The sequence below is a fragment of the Pleuronectes platessa genome, chromosome 9 (genome assembly GCF_947347685.1).
Source record: "Pleuronectes platessa chromosome 9, fPlePla1.1, whole genome shotgun sequence".
NCBI classification, from domain to species: Eukaryota; Metazoa; Chordata; class Actinopteri; order Pleuronectiformes; family Pleuronectidae; genus Pleuronectes; species Pleuronectes platessa.
The window spans coordinates 21,253,587-21,268,626 of NC_070634.1; the positions used below are offsets into that span (position 1 = coordinate 21,253,587).

Genomic DNA, 15,040 nt, shown 5'->3' on the forward strand with positions numbered 1-15,040 from the left:
CATGAATATTACCTATTCAAACAATACAACTCACTTTATTTACGCTGAACCATGTTGAAACTAAAACAGGCCCTTACGAAACCAAATATATATTTACTTGATCCAGATATTTATTGGAGTATAAATGTCCGTCCTTTAAACATTTTTTGAACCAGATCTATTCCTTATTGTCTGAGAAATCAAAATGAAAAAATTATGGAAAACACCCCATCTCGCAATGTTAAAGAAAGTGAAAAGAAATTCCTGGATCTGCATCCTTCCACCAACTTTTGTGGTAATCCGTCCAGTCATTTTTGCATAATCCTGCGAAATAACAAACAGACAAAGAAACAAGCGCCGACCAAAACAAGGTCATTATAAAAGATAATTTCGATTTGTTTTTATTCCTGGGCAGAGACTATTTGTTATGGTTGCACACTGTTATTGAAGCTCTTCTGTCAAAAAAAGAAATCCGTGAGTTTTGTGCTGACGTCCCATGTGACAGAATAGGCACCTTTGCCTGATGAGCCTGACAAAATATTGTTTTGGGGATGCACGACTTAAAAAGTTTCAGAAAAGCTGGAGATCAGGTCATTGTCAGACAGTTACATATGCTTGGGAGAGAGTTCCTTTTCTTGTCTTTGAGGTGGTGGCTGCAGCATCAGAGAAAACACTGTGTGTAGCACAGCAGCTCCTTGAGGTGTGGAGCGGATCGATCTCAGTTAATGTCATATGGCACAGCACCCAGAGGCAGCCGTGTGGTGCTGATGACAGTGTAAAGCCTTGCCTTTGGCGGCTACATGCTCGGTGCTGCAGAGCTGTGATTTGAAGTTCACATGCAAAGGCTGACAGACAGACAGCTCTCAGTCAGGCAGGCAGACAGCCAGTGAGTCAGCCAATCTTTCCACAGGGATGACAATACATCTGTATCTGTTAAAAGCGTACAAACGCGCTCACAGGGGTCTCAATGCACCACAGGACTGACGGTGGAAAAATGTGAACAGAAAAAAAAACAGGGCAAATACTTTACAACCACTGAAACAAACATACTTTGATGCAAACATTTTCCAAATATTCAACTGGCTTCAGTTAAAAATGTAAGAGTGAAGTTTTAGAGAACACCAACTTCTGAGGGGATTTTCTGTGATAGTCACTGAGGGAGGGGTCGAAAAAAGTAATGTGCAGGTCAATCTATTATTTGATTTCTCCATTTCCTTTTTTCCAGTTTTATCTAAGTGGCTTCAAGGGTTTAGGTTCAATCTAAAATGTCTATTACTTCTGTGTTCACTTTCAACGATGTAATTTTAATTGCAAACCAAGAACAAGATGCTTTGCTGGAATCAAGGAGCATCATGATCTAAATTCAAATAAGAATGTAAAAACAAACATCTCTTATTGCCTAATTATTACCATCGTCAACAATCAAAATCAACTGTACTAGTCACAATGCATCACTGATACTGCACCTCCTCTGAGTCTCACTGGAACTGAAATGTGCAAAGCCAACAAGTGACAGCACAAGCTATGACATGATAGTATAACAACTACACCCACTTTCACACACAGTTGGACCCATTAACTTCTGGCTGTAGTCCCAGCTTTAGGTCCATGTCCTCCACAATTCACATGCGACTCAGGTTTAATGCTGTAGTTCCATAGAGATGACTGATAAACCAATCCATTACAAAACCCTAAATTCTGAATTATTATTTCAAATTAATTAATTAATCAATAAAAAAAGAACAAAAGAAATATGAGGTATGAACCGAACCATGGCGCAAGTCACTGATTCAAACCGTGGATTTGTTTGAATTGTTTCGCCCTTGATTGCTTCTGCCAAGGACGTCATGTTTTTGCCCCAGTTTGATTGAATGTAGGATGGAGCGTGAGCCAACAAAGAATCCATTCAACTTTTGGGCGGATCTGGATACAGGGGCGGATCCAGGAATTTCTTTTATCACCTTCTTTAGCATTGGGAGATTTCTCTGGGAATAATACACAGATTTTGATGAAAAACTAATCCTGCATATTTAGGACTGATTTGAGGTTTTAGTAACAGGACAAAAGGATAAAACACTGAAAACATGGTCAGGTTGAGATAACTTGAAAATATAATAATTGTCACTGTTTATTTGAAAAGAATACCTCCTAAAATACCCAATTAAATATTGACTCCACCATCTACAATGATGCTACAATAATCTTTTAGCAATTGTATACCAATTTAAAAAAGATATCCTTTCAAAGTCAGACCAGTTCAGCCCTGGTTGGGAGCAGGTCCTGCAGCCCAGCTAAATAACATGGGCTTGTCCTACATTTTTACATCAATGTCAATTAAATTTAGATCCATACAACTGCTGGTCTCATTTTAACTAATTCCCATTCAGTGAGGTAATTAGCGGGTATTCCACTCGTAGAAAATCCACCCAACAATAGAAGCAGGCAGGAGGATTTGAAAGGTAGATGAAGAGAGGAAAGCATAAATGTGTTGTGTCTGTGCGTCTATCTACCAAAACAAAGTGATTTGAGATGATAAATGATCTCCGACACTCACAAAAGGCATCAAGATCGACCTATATTTTCAGTCTTGAAAAATAGGCCAGAACCCAAATTAAGGGCCGGTAGGAGTAACACGCATGTAAACGCCATCATCTTCACAGTAATTGTGTGGTGTTAGGCAACATAGCAGCGGCCTTGAGTGGAGAGACGTAGCCTCGGGGCATAGCTGTTGACATGTAAACCGTGAGGAGAGAAGCTGAAATGACAGCACAGACAGTGGCCTTGCACTACTGGTTCTGCTTGACATGGGTTTCGGCCTTGGCCACAGAATTAAGGTCTAAAGGACAGCAGTCTAGATGTCAAGATACCGGTACTCACATCATATCAATAAGTAGGTTGATTTCCTTAATTGCCGGAGAAAATAAATTTCTGTCTTTCGAATCAGTCATCTTTGGGACAGTTTCACATCAGTCTATGTGGCAGCAGCCCGTGACCCCAGAAAATAAGAGACATCATCCTCTGTAACAAGCTCCGTCTTTCTCTGCTTCCTCTGTGTGTCTGCAAATGCGATTCACAGAATGGCAGGGGATCCTTCAGAATACCTTTCAAATAAATACTTGAGATTTCATTTGGAATGTTATTTGCTAAAAAAATACAGTAGAAAATACAAATATATGCAATGTTGTTGAAATCTTTACACTTTCCTGCAAGTCAAATATCAGAGAAAGTTGTGTCTTGTTTAATATGGTTTGGTTTATATGAAAAGCTTTATAAATTTATAATATACAGGGCTGCAGGAATGTCTCCAAAACCCCTAAATAAGTTATACTTTTTGCACTTCTGGTTCCCTCATCCTGACGTTGAAGGGATTCATGAATGGGTTTTTGGTTTTACTTCTAAAATCAAGTCTGTGCAGAAGCCTAAAACATTTTCACATTTTACTCTACTACATAAATCAAACATTTGCGTGTCTAAAAACAGGGGGTTGCAAACAAGTTGTAGGGAACATTAAATGTCATCATGCCAAACATGAAAACCAATGTAGTCACACCTTGGTTGTGTTGCACTCCCAAACTACTACTAAAGCCTCTTTTCCACTGGTCAAAAAACCCACTACATGTGACTTTTGTCTGCAATGGGAATGGATATAATCGGCATTCACCAAGATGACTCTGCATTAGACGACCACACTAATTTCTTCATCTTCTTCATTTTGTCATGAGACGCTGACGCTGCACCTTTTGGTGGGTTGGTGCAAGAACAGCCAGCAGCCCTTATTCGTATCACACTCTCATCATCAAGATACATCACTGGCAATACAGCATTGGTAAATGGGAAAGAACTCCATCCCTTTTTGTAGGTGTATAACTGCTAATTTGGTGTTAGAGAGGTATAACTTTCTAAGAGAAAAAGGAGCTTGCAGAGGAGGTTAATGATCTAAATGAATTTACAAATTAGAAGCATATCGGTGGTGGTGCTGAAGTGTTTTGTGTAATTTATTTATAGACTTATATTAGCTTTTTGTATCTGGCGATTACGTTTAAAAAAAGATCACAGGGATGTTTATCTTTGAAGATTATCTTACCAAACAATAATCATAATCATCAATCGTCATAATCTCTAGTTTATCACAGAGGGAATGTTCTGTAACATTCCAAAAGCCAACGAGGGAACCGGTCTGAAACTTGCTTCCTGGGATCACTGAAAAATACGCCATTGCTGCAATCCCTCTGCGCATGGTGTGAGGAATTGACTGTTTGCTGTAGTCATGATGAGTGAGTCATCCCCAAATCCTGTTAAAATCCTGTCATCATAAAATCTGCTCCACTTGACAGTCATGGAAGTCAACCATATTTTTGAGCACATCTTTTTTTTTTATGAAATCCAATTTGTCAGACTAGAAAAGATTAACATCACTAAAGCTCCATTAAAGCAGGAGCTGCACTAATCCTGTTCATTTGTGGGCTAAACTAGGCCACATAGGTATTACATGCAGTAGAACTAGCCAATCATTGTTGTTCGAATAATTGGTTGCATGCATTTGGTTGTACATGCTTATGCCATCTGCTGTGCTGAACTTATACTGTAAACTCCTGGCCATCAATTCTACAGGAAAGAGATGGAAGCTGGACACTAACTTAGCCTTTGCTTTATTTATTTTTAACACATTGAATTCCAACAGCTCTCTAGAGCATAACTTAGAGCGGCCACATGGGAATACATTCATCTGCCATGAGAAAGATAAATAGCACATGCACACAAACACACAAACAAGCCACAAAACACAATGTTGTGAGGTGAAGGTGAGGTGACAATCCTCTTCTGCATTCATCAAAATCATCTTATTTTAAATTATTGATCAGGTCCCTCCTTTTCCTCACTTTTTCACCGTGGAAGGGGTCAGTCTAAAAATAGCTGTGAGAGTCAGTGCCTGGAAGTCTTTCCATGTTCTCCCCGTCTGAAGCATTAGTGAATTCAGATGAGCCTCCTGCAGCTCTTCTGTCTCCCCTTCTCATGCCCAGCCACACACATCCATGCTTCCATGCACACATACTAACACATACACACACACGATACACTGAAACATATAACTGCTATCACAGACACACAAAACACTGTATTCCCCTGGAGTTTCAGCGCTCCACTATCTCCGTGAATGGGAAAACTGCAGCCTGCAACCCCCACAGTATCTCACCTCTCAATTTATAGACTACTGCCATCAGCATATCCACCACCCCCTTCACCCCCCCCTCCATCTCCCTCCTTTCCTCCCTGTCCAAGTCCACCTCGTTTTGCCCCAGTTCCTCGAGAATTGGCCAATAATACCCTGTACTCGGAAGAGGTAACAGAAAAGTCCACTCGCAGTGTGTGAGTGCGTATGCATGTGTGAGAACATGTGTCGTGAGGTCACATGGCACCACCTAAAAATTTCCCAGTGACCTGTTCCCTCTGTTCCCTCTGCACAGCCCGTGTGTCCCTGTCATAACGAGTGACAGTCAGGAGGGGAAGTGAGAAGTATGGCACCTTGATTGAGACTGTGCAAACAAGGTGTGATCACAAAGAAAAAGTGGATATGCAAAAGGAGGAACGGGTCGAGACGGGAGATTTGCTACCTGAGTAATGCATGCATGTGTGAAACAGGCAGCTGTTCCTGGACAGAATTATTTTTATCTCCATACACCAAGAAAAACCAGAAGTGAAATAATATTGCAGGTAATGTGTAATTCTCCTGCATTGAACGTGGAGGATATAATTCACTTTAGAGCCAGACCAATTTATAAGTTGTCAGATAATGAGCAGCCAATATGAACCTTTCACAGACATATCGGTAACAGTGTAAATATATATAAAGCTTCTCCATATAGTCTGAACCCAAACCGGTTAGGATGAAATGTAAAGGGCAGCACTTTCTTCCACCGCTTTTAAATAAGAAAAGAGCTGGAACTGGACCCAGTAAGCAGCAGGCCACTACACAGCCACTGAATGGGTGAGTGACTGCGGGTAGGGAGTTACAAATAACTCCAGACCTGAACAAAAGAACCAGGCTGGAGACCACAGAGAAGCAATGACACTGACTTGCCAAAAATAAAAAAATATACGAACAAGCATTGGGTTGTATCCTACTGTGTGATACTCTTGAGAAAAGAAAAGGGGATTAAATCATAATTAAAGGCTCTGCCGTAGATTCACACTGATCTACACTTGGTTTCTAAATAAATAAAGATTCTATGTGGCTCTTTAAAATAGATTTTGCCTTTTTACCAAGAGATTGATATCATCTATACATTCAAATTTTATTTTTGATGAGAACTTTATGCTGTCAAACATTTTATGGATGTTTAGCATATTTTATCGTATAGTTCCAGTTACCTTTAATATGGTCTGATCTCCACACCAGTGATACAAATAATCCTGTAATAGTTCTGGCTACTGCTGTGAACCTTTGGAGTGCCGTCCAGAGGTCAAAGTTTAAGTACATCATGTCATGAAAACTCTTCAAAATCCCCTCTGACCCAGACCGTGGATGCAAACACAAAGAGAGGTTAGGCTGCTATAACTTGGATTGTGGCTCAAACGTGATCCTATCGCCACTCCGAGGACACAGAGTGAGAGGGAATTCTCAAAGTTAACTCATACTGTGTTAATTATCAAACCACGGTAGGGAAGTTAAGAGACTTCCTCCGTTCTTTTCAGAGGCAACAGAATAAAAGACAAAAGAGTCTTGGATGATATCTGATTCTTGGTAAAAGAGCCAATTTAGCGAAGTCATAAGAGTGAGACAAAAGAGAAAGGCAGGAGGGTTGTGAGATAAACAAAGTGTGAGACCCTGGGGTCCTCTCAGGAGTGTGAGTGGAAGAGTGTGGCCTCTCTAATGACCAATCAACACCCTCCTTGTTGCCATGGCATCTGTTAGTACTCCAATGGCCTCCCATCTGAGTGTGAGCCGTGAACTCCACACACAGCCGGGATCCAATCAGAATGCAGAACTGGCAACGCTCGGGTCAAGGAGCAATTCTGACATTTTGCAGAATGTCAACGTTCAACCTTTTCTAAAAGTTCTACAGAGGAGTTTTGCTCTTCAGGGTACGGAGGGTGGATATGGGAAGAGGTGAAAGCCAACGGGGAGAAAAATGGAACATCACAGTGCTACTTGAGAGGGCGACGGCAGAGAGAGAGGCAGATTGATAATAACTAGCGAACAGCAGGTGACACCGCGAAACCTCCGGGTCTCAGCGAAAATGTTCCTAGGATACAGAACTAAAGTAACTTTTGCATAATTGGACAAAGTGAAGCTATAAGGCCAAGTGAATCAAAGCATAAAACATGTCTACTCTTTACTTCTGCTTTCTGTTTTTTTTCTTGATGAATATCTGAAGGGAGTCGCAGAACTTATGAAAGTGCTCTTATGCTTTAACGGTTGAACCTCAGGCAGCATTTAGTGACAAACTCGTGAAATACCAAAGTAGACAATAAACCTGTCACTTGTGTCAGATGGGAAAAAAAAGACATATGAACAATGGTGCATAACTGACAGCCACAAACAAAATGACAACAATCCTTTTAGGCGTAACTCCACCCGCAGCTCTGATCCTTAGTTTACAAACTGATAATATTGAAAAATGCTAAAAACTGGGCAGGAAACTGAGGGGGGGGGCTGGATGTAAGAGTGACAGTGTCAATGACGTAACATTTCCGAATTGCAAGACACCTCGGCCACATTGGTCTCTTTAGAAGTTGAGGACTTTTCCCCTCATGAATCCCCTGAAGTGGGCATTAGTGTGGTGGAGGACCATGGGGAAGGTGCCACAGGTAATGCTACACTACTGGAATAAAAGACACAAATTGTAAATAAGGACCATTTTCCAAGTCTGATAATGAACCCACCAGTATTTGATTAGAGGGCATCAACTCAGCATCGGCCTTGCAAGGTCAAAGTAGGTTTTAATTTTCTGGGTGGCATTATGAGCCGTGTTCAACCCATGAAGTGCAGATTTTATTTTTTTCATATATTTTAGGTTACAGCTCAAAAGAAATATTCAAAGTGTGTGATATATGCAAACCCCTTTTAGGACAAATTTGTGATTTTTGGTCTATATCAATAAAATAAAATCCTAATAACTGTTGAATCCTGTGTTGGTATGGGGGTCTCAGGTCAGGGGTAAATGGCAGGAAAACAACCTGGACGGAATGTCAGTCTATCTCAGTGCACAGAAAAACATTCACGTCCACCCAAGGACAAGGTAGAGCTCCAAATTCATCTGACCTGCATATCTGAACTGTGGGAGGAGGACTGACGAAAAGAGAAAAGTCAGCGTGAGAAACAGGAGCAAAGCGCAAAGAGAGGAACCAGGGCTTGGTTTCAATCCCAGGATCTCACTTCTGTGAAGCCTCATTTCTAACCAAGCTGCCCTCATTGAGTTTTTTTCTAAAACAATAAATCATTCCCCTAATTGCAGCATGAATGTTGCGGTAAAATTGATATGCTGATCTATTAAGTTTATTGCTTTGTTACTGGGAACAATCTGGCTGGAGAGAGCGGGTGAGGACAGGTAGCATCTGTCCCCACCTACTGCCTTGGCAGCATTAGTGTCATCTGCTAGTTGTGGCAGCATCTTGGAAACACATCAATATGGCTTTATGTAGCCAGGGCCGCTAGTAGCTAGCATGCCAGTCACGCTCTCAGGCAACGCTCGCTCACAGCCTGAGCATCCACGGAGCACTGAGCCAACAGAGCTAAGCGGAACTGAGCACGCGCTGAACAGGGAGGCCAGGTCTCCGTGGACCTGCATGAGGAAAAAGGGCCAGTGTCTGTCATCTACCCACACATCCATGGTTAGAAGTGTGGGGCCAAGTCCAGATATTGACAACGCCACCATTGTAGTTGTGAGCTTAATTTTCTTGTTTCCCCCCCCCCCCTCCAGCAACACTCCAGTTATGGAATGTTGATGCTCTCTTAACATCTCAATTACTGACAAGTGTGGAGACCGCAACTCCAACAACCGGGAAAAAATCCATACTCAAATTAAACCTTCTGTATTATAATTACATTTGTTAAGGACTTGTGTGTTTGTTATCTTCGGCTTGAATGGTATGTTGTTGCTGTGGATGCTTGCCAGGAACAGACAGCGAAAGTTAAACCAACCCATGAAGCTCCATGCTGCCTACTTTAACAGTTTGTCCTTCGTAAACTAAATTTCTTTAATCAATTGTGCACAAAAAAAAAGTGACCAATAATTATTCATAAACAGATCTAAAAAACCCCAGAATGATATCGCTGTGATCAGTTAAAAAAAAGGGTAGTGCTGTCACTTCAATCTCACTCGCACGAAATCAAGCCGCAGTATATAAAAAATAAATTCCCCTTATCTTACAACAGCTAATTTGTTGTTCTTTTAAAACGTGTGTATATATCTACATGGTCAGGGATGGGCTGTGTGCTGCCGTTACACCACGCCTGCACCACTGGGTCAGATAACAGTTCCTAATGGTGCACAAGGCCCAGTAATCCCTGTTATAAGGGAAGTAAGCACAAGTCAAGCTACTAAAATTACTCCACACATGGAACCTATTTCCTGCGCATGCACAATTACTGTCGGGTGATTTTGTATATTTGTCGGTTAATGTACTTTCTATCCAAACTTTTACAATTAACATTTACTCATTAATTTTAAAGTATTAACAACTTCATTATGAAAATTCTGGCTTGCAAGAATTATAACCTTGTTGACTTCAAACTCAGCCAGTTTCTGTTCCAAAATGTCACGGATATAATGAGTGAGGAATCTATTCGGAGACCAGTGGTACAAAAAGGTCACTGTGAGACAACTTATTAAATAAAAGCTTATAGGAACCCTGTCTGCAGATATGTGGGTGTTATCTGCACATATTTTGCAGACTACAGGAGGTGTGAAACCCAGTTAACACAGGAAGTTGTGGGAAAGCCTTACTGACCATCTATAAAGAGGCGAAGCCATTTTTGTCTGACTTCAGTGCAGGTATTTTTTACCTCTGCATTTTGATCATTGCAGCTACTAACAAATTGATCTGCCCATTACACTCTAAGCTAGATCGTTTCATGCTGCGGCATGTGGATCTAGTTTCAGACCTGCACAACCAGGATGTGGTGAGAGTGGCAAAACATTGGTGCGGCATCAGCAAAACCCTGAACACACACACAAACACACACACACACACACACACACACACACACGCTTTCCAGGCACACAAAGAGTATACACCCTTTCAGTCATGTTAACGCACAAAGCACAGTTAACCAAATTGCCGGTGGAAGGATTTCACATAAACGGAAATCCATTCAGATTCACTCTAAATTGAAACGTGAATTCCCTTAACTGTGAGGTGATATCAAATATATGAGCAAGCCGAAACCTTCCACTTCTCCAAATGCTTTTTATACAACGTTGCTATGACGATGTAATAGTCTGTCACGGCTGCACTGTTATTTGTTTGCCTGTGTGAGGCAGTGGGAAGATAATGTGTGAATGTGAAGTGCTGCCTTTTGGCAAAGCACCTAATGTTTGGCCGCAGAAGAAGCAGCTCCAGTTTGTGGCGAGTGACTGAGAAGGTTTCATATCTTGGCCAAAGCCGGTGTGTTATGACTCACAGCATTAACCCTTTCATCGCATAATAAAAGTACCTAGCATGACACTAAGGCAAATGCAAACAAGAGCTAAGGGAAAAGCCATATTTAAGAGCTTGACACATGTACATAAATAATATTTTTAAGCAATCAATCCAGTTAGGCCCTAAGAGTCCATTCAGCACAGTTTTAACATTCAAGAAGCATTTCAGTTCCTATAAACTTAAGCGCAAGCCAAGACAAAGAAAGGGAAATTGATTAGATTCAGAGAGAAGTGATTCATTCCTCATATGGCCATCTGAAACTGCTCCTTTAAAAAACAAGCCACCACAACCGTAAGCCCCTGCTGGCAGATATACATCTACAACATGACTTCCTCAACGGGGATGTTCTTCTGTCCAATCAGGGCTCAGCACAGAGCAGCGAGTGTGCTTCAGGCAAATGACTGCGCAGAATGCTCATGTTCCATTTGACTGGAGGGGTGTGCAAACGTTGCTCCGTAGCTGTGCTCCAGGGAGCAGAAGTCCGGATATGAGTCTGACCCTGGATCATACGTGGGGGAAGTCAGTTATTACAGCACAGGCCGGTGGTTTATGAGTTTGGTTTAAAATCCAATATCAGAACTACATCCAAGGACAACGTTCAGCCTACTCTGGTCAGCTCAGCAGCTGCACGAGTGAACCATCCACATAGCACCTCCTTAACGTCACAACTCAGTGGGCAAAATAAGACAGCTGGTGTAATATGCAGTGAAAATGTTTTTACATGATATTTGACTTATGGGTGACACTGGATACTGATGTGAAATATTGGTCGCTTTATTTCCCATACACATAAAGGCAGAATATGATGTTGTTCTTCATCACCTGCAGTCATTTCCCAGGCTAGCCCGACCGCTTTCTGTCCCGACCACGGCAGCTGGAATGTTTGACCACCGAAAGCAGCAGAACTGTTAATGCAGCTTGCTGACCAAAGCGTGATCTCTCTCAAACAATCTCTGTGGGGTCACAATTGCAAGAGAAAAGGCTACAATGGTGAACTTAGTGTCGGGGCTTAATAACAGAATAGGTTCTTCTCTGGGGCACACACACAATAGCACAGCAGACATAATGATTGCTCTCATTGTGCAGGGCTCGACTCAGTCCTGCACTGTTGTGTGATGCTCACTGTCTGTCCTAAAATACTGTGCAAGAACGTTTTGGTAAACACAGCTGGTGACGTTACACGACACTTTGGCGGTGCAACCTTACAATTACCGGAATTACACAACACACAGTAATATTTGGCAAAAACAAATAGTGAACAAAAAAAATTCAACTGGCAAGCACACATAAAAACCTTCATGAAAACAGAAGCTAATGCCACAGACACAGTAATTTAAAATTCTGTATTTATCAGTTTTTTTTCATCAAATAATTACTGATTTTCTTTATAAGATCTTGGATCTGTTTTGCTTGTATGTAAAAAAATACGATATAAGAGCTATGACACTGAGAAAATCCCCACTTTCAAAACTCAGGAAACCAAGAATGTTTGATTAATGCCCAGAGTCTAATAATTTCACTATTAATATATGTTTCAATATCAAAGAATCTACAGATTCCTTCCTGATCAATCAATGTCATCTCATCTTCAAACGTCAGATTTGGTGGAAAACTTCCCACATATCAAAGTGTGATCTTCAAAAAAACAGACATAATTTGTATCTACATTAATATACAACAATATCACCAATTTCCTTTTCTTTGTCTTTGCTTTGGCTTCTGGGTTAATAGGAAACTAAATGCAGATTGAGTGGTGAAACAGACTCTTGCGGACTGATCGTGTGCAGAGACCTTTTATGAATATGTGTCAAACACATCCTCACGTCTGACCAATGCATGAACTCTTTTTTTTAGCAATTACCTTAGTGGCAAGCTATGAAGTTAATACAATAACCTTTTGCACAGTTTTACACTAAGGAAAACTTGTATCAATAATCAATCAATTACTAAAGCAGTTCAAAATGCTCTTGATAAAATAATTAAGTGACAACTTGTTTCAACTGTATCTCTATTCATTTTAGATGAGAAACATGTTTTTAAACTTGTATGACCCAAACTGATCCCAGACAGTTGTAGCAGTAACATCACATACCTTCATGCTCAGCTGCTGGACAGGACACCTGCAGAACCAGATCAAATGTTCTCTCTGGACTCTCCCTGAAAACACAACAAAAAAACACACACTGTTGATTCTTGGGGATATCACAAGCAGCTGTTATTACGCTGACAGCATCACACGCATGTGTAACAACAGTGTCACTGTTCGATTCCTGCACATTCACAGCATTTCTGCGCTCCTGAGGTGGACCTGTGCCGAGGTGGCCTACTTCAGTGAACATGAGTCGCAGCTCCACGCCAGCAGGTTAGCTGCAGCTGACACCGCTTTGCTCTGCGTGTATGAATGATACGTGTTCATGTGTGCGCGGAGGACCGGGGGGGGGGAACACCGGGGTCACGGCGAGCAGGACCCGGCTGGTGGAGGTGATGGTGAGGAGCGCGTCGTGTCCACAGGTAACCCCCGGTTTAGAGGCTGTCTGCTCGGCTAGTGGAGCGGCTAATATGCGGTAGGCTAGCAAGAGCAGGGCAACAGACTGGTTGACCCGACTGCCGAGGAGCCAGCTGGCCTCGGCGGTTAAGTCCACAGCCGGACATGATGCCGGGGATGGCGGTGGAATTACAACATTCCTCCGCGGCTCACGTTCAGCTGCCGCCGGTTAGCCAGAGCTACACTCTTAGCCATTAGCTCGACAGTTGTGAACGAGAGACGAGAGCAAACTCTTACTTTATTCTGCTGTCCATGGTTTGGGCTACCACATCGCGACAGCTCCGAGGCTGTCGGCGGCTCCGCTCGGCTCGGCTCGGCTCGGCTCTGCAGCGGCTGTCAGGTCCGTGGCTGTCCCCCGCGTGCCCCTCCTCGGTCCGGGCCGTCACTTCCCCGCCCGTCTCAGCTGACGCCACGGACACATGCTCGGAGGTCGGGCTGGAGGTTGCAGTTCGTCCTGTCCTCTCCCAGGTCCGACTCCACGGTGGTAATTATTTCCCACAACAAACACGACTCCAGGAAGTGCTGTCACAGACCTGCTGACGTCAGCGCGTCACATCGGCGTCTCCCCCTGCACGAGGGGTAACAGGTTGGATGCGCACGAGCTGACCTGAGATCATGTGACCCATGACTAAACTGTGAGTTCACAAACTGAACCTTGTTTTCATTACAGGTGAAACAACGACGAGGCGAATTTACTCATTTCTTACTTCGGTTACAGAGCAATAGGGAATTGAACCATTCGCTTTTGAGAGGGGATTTTGTTTTGGGTATATTTGCTTGAAAAAATGTTTTAAACAAAGAACCAATTGTCATTATTGTTGCCAGTGAACTTCAGACATCAGATATATAATTAATTATCTTAACATTTCAGTTTAAAGGGATAGTTCACTGAAAATGATGATTAATGTTGATTATTATCTGATCACTTCTCAAATGCGAATAGTTCAATTCCCTCTTTTCTAAGACAGTAAACTCAACATTTAAAAAATGGGGTCTTTTCCACCAATTTCATTCCATACACATACCAATCAATTGATTATTAAAGAACATTATTGTCAGACGAATTGATGATCTAGATAATTATTGGCTGTAGCCGTACAGTTTTCCTATGATAGAATTATACATCCTTCCCAGGACATCTCCTTCTATTCATTACTTGGAAAATAAAGCAACTTGATTGAACACAACAAATGAGCTCAATACAAACTCAAAGGAACACAACACCCCTCCACAGGTGAAGGGTCACAAGATGATAATCAGCGTGGCATAGCCGTATGTTTGTTGTGTGTGCTGGACTTGACAAACAGACATGACACTGTTCGTACACAGTTCACAAAGAGCAGTATGGATTCTTGGAGGTCAACAGGGGCCAAAAGCAAACTTCTTTGAGCCTCTAATAGGCTAATCTGCATGGATACAGTTTACCTCATGTGTCACATGTAAAGGATTACTTTGTGAAAATGGCCATTTGACTATTAGTTGTTGGTTGGAGTTTGACATACTTATTATGTCGCCTCAAGTTGCACCAGGGGAAAAGCAATCAAATTCAAGGTCACCTTTTTTAACCTATTGGCCTAGAATTTTTTAGCAGCAAATTTTATGTCTGGAGCTTGTTTAGCTTGATCTGAATGTGAGAAGTGAAACAGCAGTGCTTGCCCCTCCTCCGTCATTACCCCCATTGAAGGTCTTTAACCCTCAACACAGAAACTGCTGCGTCGCCAACAAATCCCACTGCGGTGCACTGGGGAAGTCTGGTAGGCGCTGGCACGATTACCTCACTTTCCTCCACGTAATTACAGTGTGTCATGAGCATATGCCACTTACACTAACCATGTTAGACTACTGCTGTCCAAGCGTGAAATCAGTGCTGAT

The 15,040-nt window shown here is 42.1% G+C and overlaps 1 protein-coding gene across 3 annotated transcripts in view; it reads right to left on the minus strand.

The window, feature by feature from the left end:
• Positions 1-13,502, minus strand: part of dennd1b (DENN/MADD domain containing 1B) — a 103,427-nt gene extending 89,925 nt beyond the window's left edge. For all 3 annotated transcript variants that reach the window (XM_053430362.1, XM_053430361.1, XM_053430363.1), the window contains exons 1-2: positions 13,406-13,502; positions 12,716-12,780 (exon numbers count right to left, since the gene is read on the minus strand). In XM_053430362.1, the coding sequence (XP_053286337.1) occupies positions 12,716-12,780; positions 13,406-13,422 (82 nt within the window). In that variant the 5' untranslated portion in view covers positions 13,423-13,502. The remainder of the gene's footprint in view (positions 1-12,715; positions 12,781-13,405) is intronic.
• Positions 13,503-15,040: the final 1,538 nt, after the last annotated feature.